The sequence below is a fragment of the Mastigoproctus giganteus genome, chromosome 13 (assembly GCF_048544385.1).
Source record: "Mastigoproctus giganteus isolate SK-2022 chromosome 13, ASM4854438v1, whole genome shotgun sequence".
NCBI classification, from domain to species: domain Eukaryota; kingdom Metazoa; phylum Arthropoda; class Arachnida; order Uropygi; family Thelyphonidae; genus Mastigoproctus; species Mastigoproctus giganteus.
This window is the reverse complement of record NC_143587.1, coordinates 20627246-20645083: the sequence shown is the minus strand read 5'-3', so window position 1 is coordinate 20645083 and position 17838 is coordinate 20627246. Positions and strand designations below refer to the sequence as shown.

General features: G+C 37.0%; 1 protein-coding gene across 1 annotated transcript in view; it reads right to left on the bottom strand.

Annotated features, from left to right (window-relative positions):
- The window catches only part of LOC150075838 (protein Obscurin-like), a 598361-nt gene that overhangs the window by 144386 nt on the left and 436137 nt on the right, over positions 1 to 17838 (bottom strand). Inside the window, exons 59-62 of the mRNA XM_090387723.1 lie at positions 12145 to 12320; positions 8386 to 8506; positions 4619 to 4794; positions 1792 to 1900 (exon numbers count right to left, since the gene is read on the bottom strand). Of these exons, the coding sequence (XP_090243849.1) occupies positions 1792 to 1900; positions 4619 to 4794; positions 8386 to 8506; positions 12145 to 12320 (582 nt within the window). The remainder of the gene's footprint in view (positions 1 to 1791; positions 1901 to 4618; positions 4795 to 8385; positions 8507 to 12144; positions 12321 to 17838) is intronic.

The following is a 17838-nucleotide window of genomic DNA, read 5'->3' as shown; positions in this document are numbered from 1 at the left end:
TCCATTATCCAAAAGTTGCTGTCATTCTTTGAATGTTGCCAAACTCTCCACCTGAGCCACCATTTCAGGCAACTTATTTCAATGTTTCCCAACATGCTGCACAAAGATAAACTTCATAACATAAGAGAGGAAAGTCCTCATACTTTTCATAAAGGCGCCTCCGTAGCCAGGCGGGAAGGAGCAGCAGTGCGTAGCACATGCTCCTTGATTAGACTGGGGTTCGAGCCCGTCACCACCAAATACAGAGGATGCGGAAAGGTCTGGGAATGACCACCGCATAATCCCAGAGCAATATGACCTTAGTTGCTAATGCTCCTAAAAACCAAATAACAACAACTTTTCATGACTGTGAAAAGGTGAAATATGGGGATGGTTGAAAAGTTTGTGACCTCTTAAAAATTTCTGTATTTAATGCAGAACACTTCAAATAGTAACTCACCAAGTTTCATATAGTTTCAATAATTATTTTTTTAATTACAAGTCCTGAAGTTAACAAAGTTGTGTGAATGAGAAAAGACAGGCAAATTCAGTCACCATGCAATCATCAAATATTTGGGAAAAAAGGAAGTAATGCCAAATGCAATTCATGAGGATATGCAACATTAGGGAAGAATGTTCCTTCTTACTCCATGGTTAAAAAGTGCACAACAGAATTTCAATGAGAGAAGGAAAGCCTGGAAGATGACCTGTGCTGTGTGGAAGACCTGGACTTCCATCACTCCAGAAGTTATTCAGAGTGTGCATGATTTGGTGATGAGTGATTGCCAGCATCTTGGGCATCTCATCTGACCGTGTGTATCACATAATAAGAGGTTCATTCTATGACAAAAGGTGTCAGTACGACGGATCCCAAAGTTGCTGTCAGCAGATCAAATATGCACGAGTAGTCAAGTGAACATTTGCATAATTTTCAAGCAGATCCAGCAAATTTCCTTGCAAGGTTTGTGACTATGGATGAGATGTGGATCCATCACTATCAGCCAGAGACAAAGGAGCAGAGCATCAGTGGAAACACAGCTCTTCCCAACCTCCAAACAAAGTAAAATTGATTCCTTTCAGTGCCAGGGAGATTCTGGTAGAATCCCCTGGCACTAACAAGGTGATCACATCAGTTTTTTGGGATGTTGATGGAGTTTTGCTAGTGGACTACTTTCAGAAAGGGCAGACAGATACAGGAGCATATTACATAATCATGTGAGGCATTTGCCCAAAAACATCAAAGACAAAAACACAAGTAAATCTCAGCAAAGGAGTCTTATTCCACCAGGAAAATGTGCCTGCTCACAAGTCTGTCATTGCCGTGGCTACACTGTATAAGTGCAGCCTTGAAACCTTGGACCATCCCCAATATTCACTAGATCTAGTACCATTGGACTTTCACCTATTTCTGAATTTGAAAAAGTACCTGGCTGGAATCTATTTTCCCACTGACATTGACATCACTGCTGCAGTGAATGCATTCCTGGAGGCCCAAGAGAAAACTTTCTTTGCAGATGGAATTGATGCAATGCAACATCAATGGCAAACATGTGTTACTCCAAAGGGAACTATGTTTGAAACTAACATGTTACCAAACTCTTCAAATGAACCCTTCATACACAGGCGATGAAATTTTCAAATGCCCCTTGTAGTGTTAGCTCTCTTATTAATTTTAAAGCCTAGAGTAATTATAAAGAATTTAGTGTTCATTATAAATCAGAGAAAACTGATAATAGTGTTTAAAATTGAATAAACAAAGTGCAGAAGGAAAACATAAGATTTTTGTATTTCTTTTCTGAAAGTTGTTATTACCATGTAATAGATGGTTTTGGTTCACCACTGGCTTTTACTTCTAATTTTCCTGGTTGACCTTCCATAAGTTGTGTTGGTTTTAGTTCCTCAGTAATTTCTGGTTTTTTACCTAGATTAAGAAAAATTAACCATTACAATTGAAATTTATACCTTATACACATATATTACAACTTAAAAAAACACTCAGTGAAAAAAACACTCACAAGTTACATTGCCTTTTTAACTAACTAGAAGTAGCTGCATTCTACAAAATGATAACATCTTTATTATGAAGCTTATGGGTTGTCATAGTTATTTAAAAGGAAGCAGAGGTTGTTTAGAATATATAAAAGTTTACATTTCAGAGTACAGAAGTACTGTTTTTGCATGCTCCTATGACATCTCTAGCCATGAAGAGAGCAGCAACAGAGGTTTTTGTTGTGAAGCAGGTAAGACATGTAAAGGGGATTTATTTGGGCAATGCTGTGAATTCAAATGATGTTTCAGAGTCTGAAAGTTGTATTCAACACATTTTATGGTATAAAGATGTAACATGTTCCAGCTCTAAATGGACATTATTATTAAAGTCACATTTGGTTGATAGTTCCCTTGACATCGAGAATGGGTGCATGTTCTGAAAAAGACTTGAAACTAATAATTAAAAAATTTCCAATTACCTCTGAAATCTGATACGATTTTCTTCCAAATGTCTGTTTCAAATTTTTGTCTCATTTTTTTATCTTTCACACATTAATCTAATTATATATCAAGGTGTTAGGATCAGGAGATGTGCCAAGGATTTGAAAACTATAGTCATTAATTTCCCAAAGGTTCCAAATGCTAAAAGTGTTATGAATTGTTGAACTATTTCAACATGTTCTCCTTTTTCTAAAAGGTGCTTGAAAGAATTTTGATACAACCTCTACAAAATCAACTTTTTGCTAATAGGGTAAAATCTATTCATTATGGTATAAGAAGACAGTTAATGGTCAAGTGCCTTCAACAACAATTGACTGCAGGAATTTGCACAGTTTGGAATTTCAAAACCGACCTGCATGTAGTTTTTTTTAATGTCAACTTGCCTTTGATTCAGTCCAAATTCTCCTTTACTAGAAGTACTTCAGTTTTGGAGTGATTTACAGCTTTAAAATATTAAAAGATATTTTTGTCCAAGCATTTTCTAGGGCATTTCCTACTGCTGTTGGAATCCCATAAAGTAGTATCCTTCTTTCTACACTTTCTTTCTCTCTTCTCTTTTTCTTTCTACGTGGGGCAGTGTGAACTTACTTCCTATTACGATGTCTTGACAATTTCAAGGATGTCCAACTCAGATTGCCGAGCCAGTCAATGGAAATAACTTATTCAGAAGAGGGTGGATGATTTGATAGTTTTCCTACAGTGTTTTGGTCTTTTAGTTAATTTAGGAAATACAAGTATGTGACTTTTAGTTTATCTCATGTCATAATTACTTGGAGGTAAAATTATTATTTTATTATTATTAAGCCATATGATGCAAGGAAGCCCCAGTTACCCTGAGAGAGAGAGAGAGAGAGAGAGAGAGAGAGAGAGAGAGAGAGAGAGAGAGAGAGAGAGAGAGAGAGAGGGGGGGGGGAATCACTAAGAAAGAAGGATGTCCAACTCAGGATTCTGGGTTTGCCAAGCCCATACTCACCAGATGTGAGTCCCTGGAGTTGACGATGTTTATGATCAAGAAATACCTAAGTGTGAACTTGTTCAGTTTCTAAGAACTATTACTTAATCCAAATCGCCTCATTATCTGACCCAAATTTCCTTCCAGACAAGTTACTTTTTAGTTTCAAGAATAGGTGGAAATCAAATAGAATGATATCTGGTGCATATGGTGGATAGAGCAACAATTTGTAGCTAGCCTAATGAACTGCAGCCATGGCAACAACCGATGTGTGAACAGGTGCATTGTCCTAGTGAAACAAAACACCTTCAGTCAGCTTTCTTGGCCTCTTTGAAATTGCATCTCATAATTTAGTTACTAAGTTAGCATAGTATTATCTATTTATTGTTTGTCCACCTTGGGAAGATAATTTACAATTATTATCCCTTTGAATCTCAGAAGACAGCTGCCATGACCCTGCCTGCAGTTGGGACTGACTTGGCCTTTTTTGGAGACAGTGAATCAATGTGCTTCCGTTTAGATTGCACTTCTAGTTGGCAGTGAAGAAGCTATGGTTCACAGTTAAATATTTGGCCAGAAAGTTTCAGAATTTACCTGATAATGAGCAAAAAATCATTTTGAAGTTTTGAATAAAATAAATTTCTGATTGGGTGTCAAAAGGTAGAGTACCCATCATGAAGAAATTTTTGTCTGAAATTTTTGGCTGAATGTTTTGCACCCATTAAATTGAGATGCCTGTAGCCTCTATTATTTCTCTAAGATATCATGAATATAGCGATGGCAATTCATCCATTAGTATGTCATGAATTGTATTGATCTTTTTCAGGAATGGTTGCTGTTGGTGGACATCTACTGTGCTGTTCATCTTTGATGCTGGTTCTGTCACAATTAAATTCAGCCACCCAATGATAGTTGCATATGATGGAGCAAATTCTCCTAATGCATTTACCATATCTTTGTGAATATCCTTGCTTGATTACTAACCCCTTTTTGTAGAGATATTTTATTACAGCTCAATGTTCAATTTTTTTCCATTTATGGAGGCTTGAACCTCAATGATCTAAAAAAAGAGAGCGATATCATACAGTATAAAAATCTAAGCCTTCAGAGTCAATATGAAGTTAAGTCCAGTTGCAGAGAATGCACAAAGGTCATTCCAATAAAAAAAAAAAAATTCAAAACTAAAATTAAACTTACCATAAACAGTCAGTTTGGCAGAGGAACTTGCATCACCAACTTCATTGCTGGCTTTCACAGTATATTCTCCTGCATCTTCAGGAATGGCTTTTTCAATAGATAGTGTTGTAGAATAGTCGGGCAATTCTGTTATTGGTGCATATACTGTAGACTCAAGTCTTTCACCATTCTTCATCCTGATGAAAGTGATTTAATTATTTTATTATTATAATTTTAAAAAATACAAAATGCAATAAACATTACTATAAACAATGAAGTAATTCTATGAAAAATCCCTCTTGGGTTGGAATATATGTTTCCTATTAACATGAAACCTGCTTTGTGTTCAAACCTTTTCTTTTATAAAATTAAAACAAATTGATTCTGCACATATTAATACAGAAGGATATTAATACATATTAATACATATACCTTTTGAAAACTCCAGTTTTTCTTATTTTTTATCTTATTTTCAGTATATTTTTAACAGTGGATTTCATTAGATTTGCTAATTTTATATGATAAATGGATGATAAATACATTTTATCATTTTATTTTCCAGTATTATCATGCTTATGTTTTCATTTTGTGTGATTATGTTACATAAAAGAAAAACTTAAATGATATCTCTCATAATAATTATGAGAGCTTCCTTGGACTCAGGGGAGGTACCCATGGACTAGAGAAGTACAAATGTGACCCCAATTCACAAAGGAGGATCAAAGGGTGACATATGTAATTACAGACCTGTTAGTTTAACTTCTGTTCCAGGGAAATTAATGGAGGCACTGGTTAAAGAAACATTGCAGGATCATATAGACAAGACTTCAGTAAGTTTGGACACAACATGGTTTTGTTAAGGGGAAGTCTTGTCTGACCAAATTTATTGGATACTATATGATATGGTCACCAAGAAACTGGACTTTTTTTTTTTTTTTTTTTTGGTTGATGCTGTATAAGCTTGCTTTCTTGCATCATATGCCTCTACTAATGCTAGTAATGCTTATAACATGAGTGCATGTGAATATTTCTCATTAAGTTTGTTTTACCACTCAAGGTGGTGAAACAAAACAAAATTAATAAAGGGATCAATTGCAATGTTTGCTTTCAGCCAGAGAGTAATTGATTATTGAAACAAACTACCACCTGGTGTTAGCATTAGCATTAGTAGAGGCATATGATGCAAGAAAGCAAGCTTATTCAGCATCAGCCAAAAAAAAAAAAAAGAAAAAACACAACCAGTACTCCCATTTCACCCCTCCGTTCGTTTGAAATACCTGTCCAGCTGAGCCTTAAATTTGTTTAGGCTATCAACTTCAACAACAAGTGATGGAAGTCTATTCCACAAACCAACTACCCGCTGGCTAAAGGCAAATTTCCAAACATCTATCCGACATCTGTCTTTCCTCAATTTGAATTTATGCCCTCTCAGGTGATTATTCTGAGCAAGAGGAAGAATCCCATCGGCATTGAGCATGCTTTTAGCCATTCATGCAAAAGCCATTCAAAGCCTTATACACCTCTATCAGATCACCTCGCCGATGCCTAGTCTCCAGACTCTGTAATTTGCAAAACTTAAACCTTTCTTCGTAAGAGCATGCTCTTCATGTGGCGACTACTGCTTGAATGAGTAAACCAGAAATTTTCCCTCTCGCAAACTGATGAACAGCAGCGTGTATCGACTTACGATGACGTTTCTGGTTATGGGTTCCTATGCGATTCACATTCCTTTAGATGTGACCTACCTCTCCTAAACGTTTGTACCAATATTTTTGAGACATCCTGTATAATGTCAAAGTTGCTTATTTGCATCCAAATATTTATATCAGAAACAACCAAAACTGTAGTTAAAATAATTTAATTCAATAAAATTAATGAAACAACTATTTACACAATTTGAAATTAAATTCTATACAAATAAAATAAAACTACATACACTGAAGGGTTAAAATTTAGTACATAACAATAAAAAAATAAATCATACCATGTAGCTTTTAACAATAGAGATTTCCCTACTCAACTATAATCTTAAATGTATTGACAAGATATAATTACCTCAAAATATGAAAGGAAAAGAACTAATGAGCACATCTTTGTCATTATCATAAATTGTTGATGTATCCATCACTGTCCCACTGCATCTCAGTTTTTTGTCATTTTCCATCAGTTGAGACCAACTGATGATGTTACCAACAGCAAATTCAAAATGGGAAGCATTGAAAGAATTTATCTTGGAAGCTTCTAGGCTTTTCATACCAACTAAGACATATTGTTCAAGGTTTAGGCCTAAATGGATGTCAGATGAACTAATCAGACATGTGGCAGAGAAGAAAAATGCATGGAATACATATAAATTAACAGGTGACACGGAAGCCTATGATAGATATAAGCTGGTCTGTAACCAAGTTACAAAAGAAGTTAGGCAGGTAAAGGCAGATTACAAGAAATCTTTGGCAAAGGATGCAAAGAAAAACAGCAAAGAGTTCTTTACTTATGTAAACTCTAGAAGGAAGAGGATGAATTAGATTGGTTCACTTGATATCGATGGTTCAACTGTTGATGATCCTGCTCAGGTAGCTAACAAACTAAATGAACATTTTGCCTCTACATTCACATATAAAGAGTTATTCAGGAAGGGGAATGCCAGAGGTGTATTAATCTCTGGCAGTAAGCTAGATAATCTTGTAATAACTCAGAGTAAAGTGGAGGTGGTTGTTATTTGGTTTTTAGGAGCATTAGTAACTAAGACTTTGCTCCGGGGATATGTGGTGGTCATTCCCTGACCTTTCCGCATCCTCCATATTTGGTGGGTAAAGTGAATGAGAAATTGTTGAAGATAAACATAAGAAAGGCACCTGGGGGTGGATGGAATCTATCCAGTTATATTAAAGGAGGCAGCAAAGGAAGTAAGCAAACCTTTAGCCATAATTATGAGAGCTTCCTTGGACTCAGGGAAGATACCCATGGACTGGATAGGTGCAAATGTGACCCCAATCCACAAAGGTGGTTCAAAGGGAGACACAGCTAATTACAGACATGTCAGTTTAACTTCTGTTCCAGGGAAATTAACGGAGGCACTGGTTAAAGAAGCACTGCAGAATCATCTAGACAAGACTTCAGTTATAGCTGAGACACAGCATGGGTTTGTTAAGGGACGGTCTTGTCTGACCAATTTGATTGGATACTATGATGTAGTCACAAAGGAACTGAATGCAAAGAATAATTTTGATATCATATATTTGGATCTTAGGAAAGCTTTTGTTACTGTTGCACATGGAAGACTGCTGCACAAATTGGAGCAGTGTGGCACTGGAGGCAAATTGCTGCTATGGATAAAGGGATGGTTGAGTGGGAAACGACAGAGAGTGGTAATCGATGAACACTGCTCTTCGTGGCTAATGTTATTAGTGGAATTCCCTGGGGTTCAGTTTTGGGTCCATTGTTGTTTTCTGTATTTATTAATGATATTGATCATGACATATCAGGCTTAATGTCCAAGTTTGCAGATGATATAAAGGTCAGCAGGATTGTTAATGATAATAATGACAGTATTCTGCTGCAACAAGATCTAGAAAAGTTGAGCAGGTGGGCTGAGAGGAGGCAACTGAATTTTACCATTGACAAACGTATATTTTAAATATACATCACTAAGACCAGGATTTTTAGGAGTTCGACTATAAATATTCTATAAAATGAAATATGCCTATTAAAATAACATGGCTAGAACCATAAAAATACTGATTATAAAAATAAAACACAAGCACTAAATGAGCAAATTTAAAAATTACCATGTTATAGTAGGTTTTGGCATCCCTGTCACTTTGGCCTGCAAAGAAACTGGTTTTCCTATAAGTGCATTAGTAGACTCAAGTTCTTTAATAAAAGTGGGTGCTCTTTGTATAGTCTTTGCTGTTAATAGAACAAATGTACATATTTTCAATTAACCAGTCTAAGCATTCATGAATCAGATTTTTAGAAGCTTCAAATTTAATTCAAACTAATATTTATGCCAAATTCTGACTTCTGATTTGATCAATTAATATTGCATTATTCAAAAATAAATCAATAAATATTGCATTATTCAGAAAGGTTCACATTTCTTTGTTTCATTTCTTTCACATTTCTTCACTAAAAAATATCAAGTGAAATGTTATATAGTGTCTGCATAATGGAAATTACTCTAGCCTAAAAAGAGATTGGTCTAATTACAAAAGAATTAGGGCAATTATTTTTTAAAAATAAAAGTAAGTATTTTTTTCAAGTAACCTTTCCTATAAATATCAATGGAACAAGTGTGAATGTTTTGTTGGCTAGTTTAAATACACACTAAATTCTTAGGGATGTTGAGGCTCAGGCACTCCTCACTCTTCAATGATGAGGGTGATAGGATTGTCAACAGAAACATGTGATTAATATTTTTTTAGGTAAGTATTTCAATTAGTTTTCTTTATCATATAAAGTTATTCATTGTATTTTCATTTGTTCACCTTAATACTATACTGTTAGTAAGCACACACACACACACGCATGCATGACACACACACACACGACACACAACACAATATGGCAAAAAAAAGAAGTAATGGGACTGAATTTAAAAAAAAATATCTAACATGAGCATCACTCTGGGAGAGAACACTAGAGTCCTCGAAGTGGATTATTTAAAATGACCTACAGTTGAATTGGCATAAAAGTGAACAGTTTACTAGCAAGCTACTGTCAATTAACAGTGACAATGCTAGCAAATAAGTTAAATGTGAAGAAGGAATTGAAAAGGCCCACAATTACCCCAAAAAGAAAAATTTTGAGATGAGAAAAAACTCAAATTATTGGGTGCTTGCAAAGATTTTGTTCAAACAGCTGATAGTGAAATTCATTTCCTAAACAGCATTATCACTGGGGACAAGAGCTGAATAATTTTTTCAGTCATTGCAAACCTATGACATTTTAAGCTTTCTTAAAAGGAAGCTTTAAGCTTAAGAAGAAAAAAAAAACACGGGGAGCTAAATGTGGTAAGTATGAAGGATGGGAGGCCACAGTGATGGAGTGCTCTTTACAAGAAATTTTTGAATGGGAAACACTAAATAAGCAGGGGATTGTCATGATACAAACACCATTTCCTGAAGCCCACTTTTCTAGCCATTTTCTCTGAACAGTATTGCACATTACAATAGAAAGAATCTCTGCAAGACAAAATATATGATAATCACAACCTTCACATTTGATTGAGATTGTCTTACTTTTCTAAGCCTTGGAGAAGATGTAGCCTTCTATTGAAAGAACTGGACCTTTATTTCCAGGCCATAGTCATAAATGCATGAGACATTACCAGTAATGAAAGAATAAACAAAATCAGTAGCCTTGCATCCTCACTTGCTCTCATCTATGATCATAAGTGAGGATGCAAGGTTCAAACTTGGCTGAAATGAGTTGGATTCCCAAATCTTGTGTCAAAATTGACATATTCCACAAACTATAACAATTGACTAACAACTTCAGAGATAGTTGAACACTGATCACAAACATTTGAATCATTTGTTTATGAAATTGAGAGGTGGCCAGGGTAAGAATCATCTTTGATAGACAAGCAGCCCCTTTAAGCTTTACAAACCACTGAAAAGTCTTTAAATTACATATAGCATCTTCGATGAAAGCTATCTATAATGTTTCACAGGTTTCTGTTGCACTTTTTCAAAATTTGAAACAAAAAGATTGGTTTTAATGAACAAATTGTTGCTTGGTAAGATCTCTCAATTTAAAATGCCAAAAAAAAAAAAAAAACACATCAAAACATCTTCTATTAAGTGCTAATTCAGAGTAACTACAGATAAAAATGGGTGATTCATACATTACTATGTCTATCTGAGTCATCAATCATGTTATAATAAGCCACAACCCACTGCAATTTCAAGACACAAAGTCAGTGCCCAAATGTTCTGATCACACTTTCTACATAAAATACCACCAAAAGTATTCCAACATCTGGTCATTCTCAGAATCTAACATGTTTGGAAAAAACACCAGTTTTACAAACAAATTAATAAAGTGTAGGTCCATCTTTGGCCCTAGCATCAATTCATTCTGGAATACTTTCAACAAGTTCCTGGTAACAGGGCAGAAATTTATGGCCAACTTTTCTTCAGTGCAGTTGCCAATTTAGTTTTTTAGTTTTGTTAGTTTTGTAGCTACTGAAGAAAGACATATTGACTAAGCTCTGATCTAGCATTCTAGTTTTCCAAAGTTGGTTGATCAGATTGAGGTCTAGATTCTGGTGATGACCCAACGACTTGTTAGAGTTAGGTTTCTTTAACTGGTTTTTACACTGCTCACTGTATGAGATGGATCATTATAATGGTGAAACATGAGAGGGGATCCATTTCCACAAAACTGTTACAGTGTGAAGACCATAGGATTGTTCAAGATGCCAGTGCATGACTTAGCATTGATGTTTATTGGCACCACAAACAGTGGTCTGAGTCTGAACTGCAAAAAAGCAGGCCAATACCTTGCTTCCTTCAAACTTCACTGCAGGTACAATACACTACAACTGACGTTCTCCCAACATTCTCCACACTTTCTGTCTGATGTGAAGTCCACATAATGTGACATCTTTCCATGAGACCTGTTTTCACTGTTCCACGGGACACTACAAATGACTCTGGCATTTATTGGTGATGTGGGGCTTGAGCAGCAGCTCTGCCATGAAATATACAGACTGTAGCACTTACAGACATTCCTGTGAACATCTGGTGCTCTGACACAATGTTTTCCAAGGATGTTGCTTGGTTCACTTTATGGAGTTGATTCAGGGATCAGAAATTCCTATCTGTTAGTTTTTCAGACTGTCTGACATTTGAATACAACTACTCACTCATTCTTCTGTCTTTTCACTACATCCACTATGGTTGACTTTGAAAAGTTGAAATGTGTGACTGTTGTATGCAATAATAAAATGATGATATAACATTCAGTGATTAAGCCTCTTTGAAACACCATACCCTATGCTTTTTTCCATGATTCATTCCTTGTTTGTGATGTCTCTGCTTATTGTCTGCACACCTTTAAACCTGTTCCTGGCATGCCTCTTGTTTACACATGCAAGTACACACATGCACTTCACTGTGAAAACAAAGAACCATTTTCTATTTTTTTTTAAAAATAATACCTGCTTCAATTAATTGGATAAAGATGTAGTTAAAAGATTAATTTTAAGATTCAATATTGCATTTCTGTTCCTGCTGCATCACTGTTTCATTTGGCCACTGGGACTGAGTGAAGGAAGAACTATCTCTTTAAATGTTTTTCAGTTATTTACACATTACTCAAGGAGTGAATAAAGCATGTAAATTAACTAAATGTCCTAAGAAGTAGTCAATCTGTATATAAAATTATACACATCTACTATGCCACAGTAATATGATTGGCTGTTAATAAAGTAGTCACAGATAATCTTCAGTCTTTTTAGTCAGTCTGATAGGAACAAAGCATAAAATTGTTTCATTTAGTTCTAATTATGGTGAATTAATAAACACTATAATTTTACTCACGTTGTACATTAACTTGTGTCCTACTGCTGACTTCTCCCTTGTCATTTTTAGCAACAAATGCATATTTTCCACCCTCATCTGGTTTTACATCATCAACAGTCAACTGACTGTGGCCATCTGGCAAACTTTCTATCTTTATTCTGTCATTAGGCTTGATTTCTTTTCCATTTCTTAACCTGGTAAAGAAAAATACTTATGAAAAATGCTTATCACAGATTATTTTATTATTGAATTCTTAACTATAAAATTTTGAACTGCAGCATCACCAAAAAAGTCATTATAATTTAACTGACACTACAGAAAACAGATTTAAAAAATGTATGGGTCCTAAGACAAAATATCGATACACAAACCCTTATAGACAGCAGAGTTCAAGAGAAAAGTTAGCATTAGCATTAGCATTAGCATTAGTAGAGGCATATGATGCAAGAAAGCAAGCTTATTCAGCATCAGCCAAAAAAAAAAAAACCACACCACTCCCATTTCACCCCTCCGTTCGCTCGAAATACATGTCCAGTTGAGCCTTAAATTTGTTTAGGCTATCAACTTCAACAACAAGTGATGGAAGTCGGTTCCACCAACCAACCACCCGCTGGCCAAAGGCAAATTTCCGCACATCTATCCGACATCCGTCCTTCCTCAATTTGAATTTATGCCCTCTGAGGTGATTATTCTGAGCAAGATGAAGAATCCCATTGGCATTGAGCATGCTCAAACCATTCAAAGCCTTATACACCTCTATCAGATCACCTCGCCGGTGCCTAGTCTCCAGACTCTGTAATTTGCAAAACTTAAGCCTTTCTTCGTAAGAGCAACCCTTTGTTCCATTCACTAATCTTGTTGCCCTTCTCTGTACCCGTTCCAGCAGCTCTACATCCTTCTTGAAATGAGGCCTCCAGACCTGTATACAGTACTCAAGGTGGGGCCTGACCATTGCCTTATACAAGGGAATAATCACCTCCTTATCCCTGCTAGAAAAATTCCCGTATATCATTGATAAGACACCATGAGCTACTCTTGCAGCTCGTCTGCACTGCTCAGAGAACTTCATATCTGCCTGCACAATTACCCCCAGGTCCTTTTCATTCTCCACCACTGTCAGTGTAGTACCACAGAGTTGATACGTTGCTCTGGGGTTACTGTTTCCCATATGTAGTACTTTACATTTGTCAATGTTAAACTTCATTTGCCACCTCTCAGCCCATCTGTTCAACCTTTCCAGATCCTGTTGCAGCAGCATAGCGTCAGTAGTGTCCTTAACAACCCTGCCAACCTTTGTATCATCTGCAAATTTGGACATTAAACTTGATATCCCATCATCAATATCATTCATAAACACTGAAAACAACAACGGACCCAACACTGAACCCTGAGGAACTCCACTAATAACATTAGTCCACGTTGAGCAGTGTCCATTGATTACCACTCTCTGTCTTCTGCCACTCAACCATCCCCTTATCCATAGCAGCAATTTGCCTCCAATGCCACACTGCTCCAATTTGTGCAGCAGTCTTCCATGTGCAACAGTATCAAAAGCCTTTCTAAGATCCAAATATATAATATCAAAGTTATTCCCTGCATCCAGTTCTTTTGTGACTACATCATAGTATCCAATCAAATTGGTCAGGCAAGCCCTGCCCTTAACAAAACCATGCTGCGTCTGAGCTATAACTGAATTCTTGTCTAGATGATCCTGCAGTGCTTCTTTAACCAGTGCCTCCATTAATTTACCTGGAACAGAAGTTAAACTAACAGGTCTATAATTACTTGTGTCAGCCTTTGATCCTCCTTTGTGAATTGGGGTTACATTTGCACATCTCCAGTCTATGGGTACCTCCCCTGAGTCCAAAGAAGCTCTCATAATTATGGCTAGGGGTTTGCTTACTTCCTTTGCTGCCTTCTTTAATATAACTGGATAGATCCCATCCACCCCAGGTGCCTTTTTTATGTTTATCCTCAACAATCTCTCCTCCACTTTCCTCTCAGTTATTACAAAATCATCCAGCTCACTGCCAATGTTTACTTTACCTACATAATTCTCCTTCCTGAATAACTCCTGATGCGTGAATGTAGATGCAAAATACTCGTTTAGATTGTTAGCCACCTGAGCAGGATCCTCAACAGTTGACCGATCGATATCAAGTGGACCAATCTGATTCATCCCTTTCCTTCTTGAGTTTAAATAGGTAAAGAACTCTTTTCTGTTTTTCTTTGCATCCTTTGCCAAGGATTTTTTGTAGTCTGCCTTTGCCTGCCTAATCTCCTTTGTGACTTGGTTACAGACCAACTTATATCTATCATAGGCTTCCATGTCACCCATTAATTTGTATGTATCCCATGCATTTTTCTTCTCTGCCACATGTCTCATTAGTTCATCTGACAACCATTTAGGCCTAAACCTTGAACAATATTTCTTAGTTGGTATGTAAAGCCTGGTAGCCTCCAAGATTAGTTCCTTGAATGCTTCCCATTTTGAGTTTGCTGTTGGTAACATCATCAGTTGGTCCCACTGTATAGAATTTAAATACTGTCTCAGACCATCATAGTCGCCTTTACGAAAACAAAAACCCTTCCCTTTACCTCTGATGGTAGTTACCTCCTTGAGTAAATCCCACTTCAACACACTGTGATCACTGCCACCTAGTGGTTCATTTATCTGCAGATTCTTAATGCATGAAGAATCACTACTGATAATCAGATCAAGAGTATTGCTCCCTCTTGTTGCCTCACGAACATGCTGATGTAGAAAACAATCATCCAATAAATCCACAAAAGCCTTGCTAGTGTGCGAGTGACCAACCCACAAATTCCAGTCAATATCTGGGAAATTAAAATCCCCCATTATAAGACTCTCTGATTTACTGGCCCACTCTATTTCCCTGTACAATATCTTATTATACTCATCAGAGTCATTAGGCCTATAGCACACTCCTACTCTCAATTTTGATTTCCCTATGCTTATGTCACACCAAACTGACTCGACACTACCCTGTCCATCGATGTCGACTGGCTTCACTTCCTTGGACTTTATGTGTTTCTTAACTAATAGCATAACCCCTCCTCCCCCTCCTGTCCTGTCTATCCTTTCTATACACATTGTATTCCCCAAACTCCAGTTCCGCATTCCATATATCTGTGTGACACCACATCTCTGATATCCCAACAATATCTGCCTTTGATGTTTTGAGCAATACCTCAAATTCATCAAATTTATTTACCAAACTCCTAGCATTGGTGTACACGCAGGTATACATGCACCTGTTTCTATTCTTGGCTACCCTAACACAACCCATGTGTTTACTTGTACCGCAATGACTCCCAGCAGTCTCTGAAATATCCTGCATCTTGTTTTTCAGGCTTCTGCTCATTTCAATAGAAGCAGGGCAAGAATCACTTCCACCTCTGCCAGTGGCTACTATTAATCTATTAGTCCTTGTATCCCCCCAACTAGCAGTTTTCCGACCCACCTAACTCTGCCTCGACAGCATCAGCAAAAATTCTTGCACCCTTTCTATTTAAGTGTATCCCATACCTGTAGAAGCAATCTCTCCTGTTAACAAGTACAGTCCAGGTTGAAAAAAATTCTACCCCTTGAGCCTTGCACAATCCCTCCAGGGCCGAATTGATCGACAAGGCTCTCATCATATACTCCCTCCTATCGTGTCTGGGCAGAATTGCAGACACTTTCAAATTCAACCCTAATTCACGGCTTTTTTTCAACAGTGACCTGTACTTGCTAAGTAATTCCGCCGGTCTCCTACTCTTAATATCATTAGTGCCAACGTGTACAACTATATCACCTTTCGTGCCCTTAAAAGATGATATCCGCTCTACAACGTCATCAACCTTTGCCCCTGGCAGACATACCCTGGTCCTATTCCACCTATCCTTTTTACAAAGCATGTTCCCCGCTTCCCTGACAATAGAGTCACCAACAACTACTAGTTCCTGTGGGACCAGCGCATTCTGCCTAGGGGGCTGCCTCTGTGTTGCCTGATGACCAAGTGCAAGTTCTGTCGTTGATGTGGGCAGCTGAGAGCTTGATGGGCCCCTCAATTTATTTCCTTCGAGGGCATCCACCTGTCCTTCAAGCTCTCATAAAGGCCCATAACAATGCTGAGTTGTCGCCTGATTTCCTTGCACTCCTTACATCGTGCACACACAAAGACATCCCCCCTTGGCAGTATCATGTCCCGTACGAGTATCAAGTTGGAATAATGACTCTAAAAAAATTAACTTATAGGCTGCTGGACAAATGCCTTATTTAGCTAGGCATACATCCTCATATATAGTCCTTTTTTTCCCAGATATCCTGATGGAACAGCTATTGATTCCAACAGAAATTGATTCCAATGAAATCTTGTAAGAACAACAGTCTAGTATGAGGGGCACTTGAGAAGTTTGTGGCTCGACAATGAAGGGTTTATTTGAGAATTCTGGTAACATGTTACCACAGTTCAACATAGTCCCCTTTGTAGTCAATACATTTTTGCCACTGATGCTGCAATGCATTGATTCCGGCTGCAGAGAAAGTGTTCTCTTGGGCCTCAAAGAATGCATCCACTGCAGCAGTGATGTCACTGTCAGTTTTAAAATGGCTGCTAGCAAGTTATTTTTTAAATTTAGGAAATAGGTGAAAGTGTGATGGTGCTAGATCTGGTAAATATGAGGATAGTCCAGGATTTCAAAGCTGTACTCATGTAGTACAGCCATAAAATGGCATGTTGTCCTGGTGGAACAAGACTCCTTTGCTGAGTTTTCCCTTGGTGTTTGTCTATGATGCAAGCATCTCACAATTTCTGTGTAATATGCTCCTGTCACTGCCTGGTCTTTCTGAAAGTAATCCACTAGAAACATTCCATCATCATCCCAAAAAACCAATGCCATCACCTTTGCAGCAGAAAGAATCAACTTGATTTTCTTTGAATGGGGAGAAGAGCTATGTTTCCACTATTTGGACTACTCCTTTGTCTCTGGCTGAAAGTGATGGACTCATACATCATCCATGGTCACAAATCTTGCAAAGAAATTTGCTGGATATACTTGAAAACAGTATGAATATTCACTTTACTTGATAATTCTTGTGTGTTTTTGATCTGCTATCAACATAGATGCATACAACTGCTTGCATCATAGATGCTTGCATCTATGATGCAAGCATATATGATGCAAGCACTTTACCCACCCGGCTAGCCCGGTCGGCCATATATATATATATTAAGTATAGACATTTTTAACTTAGTACCACTGCCACATCTTCTATAGGTAAGGGGAACATTTTGGCAGCCTTCAGACTCAGGTGCTTGTTTTTTTTTTTAATATGTAAAACCTTGATTTTATAGTTTTTGTGACTTTAGGTTCCTTTTAATTGATTCCAATGAAATCTTGTAAGAACAATGTCAAATTTAACTCAAAAATTATATTTTGGGTTACTTCCCATATCCACACATTTACTGATAATAGTTTAACTACTGCAGTTTTGCCAGTCATGTAATGACTTAATTGTTTTCTTCCACTGATTTTTTGGGCAATAGTGAGATTGCCCACTATTATCAACATATTGTTTAACATTACCAGCATACTAGTCACTGATCTGCAGGAACTGCTAAAAAAATTTTGCTATAACTTCACACTCATAAAAAGTGTTACATAGCTGCTTCACTTGACTTCAAAAGATCTAAATTGTAGGAGAGG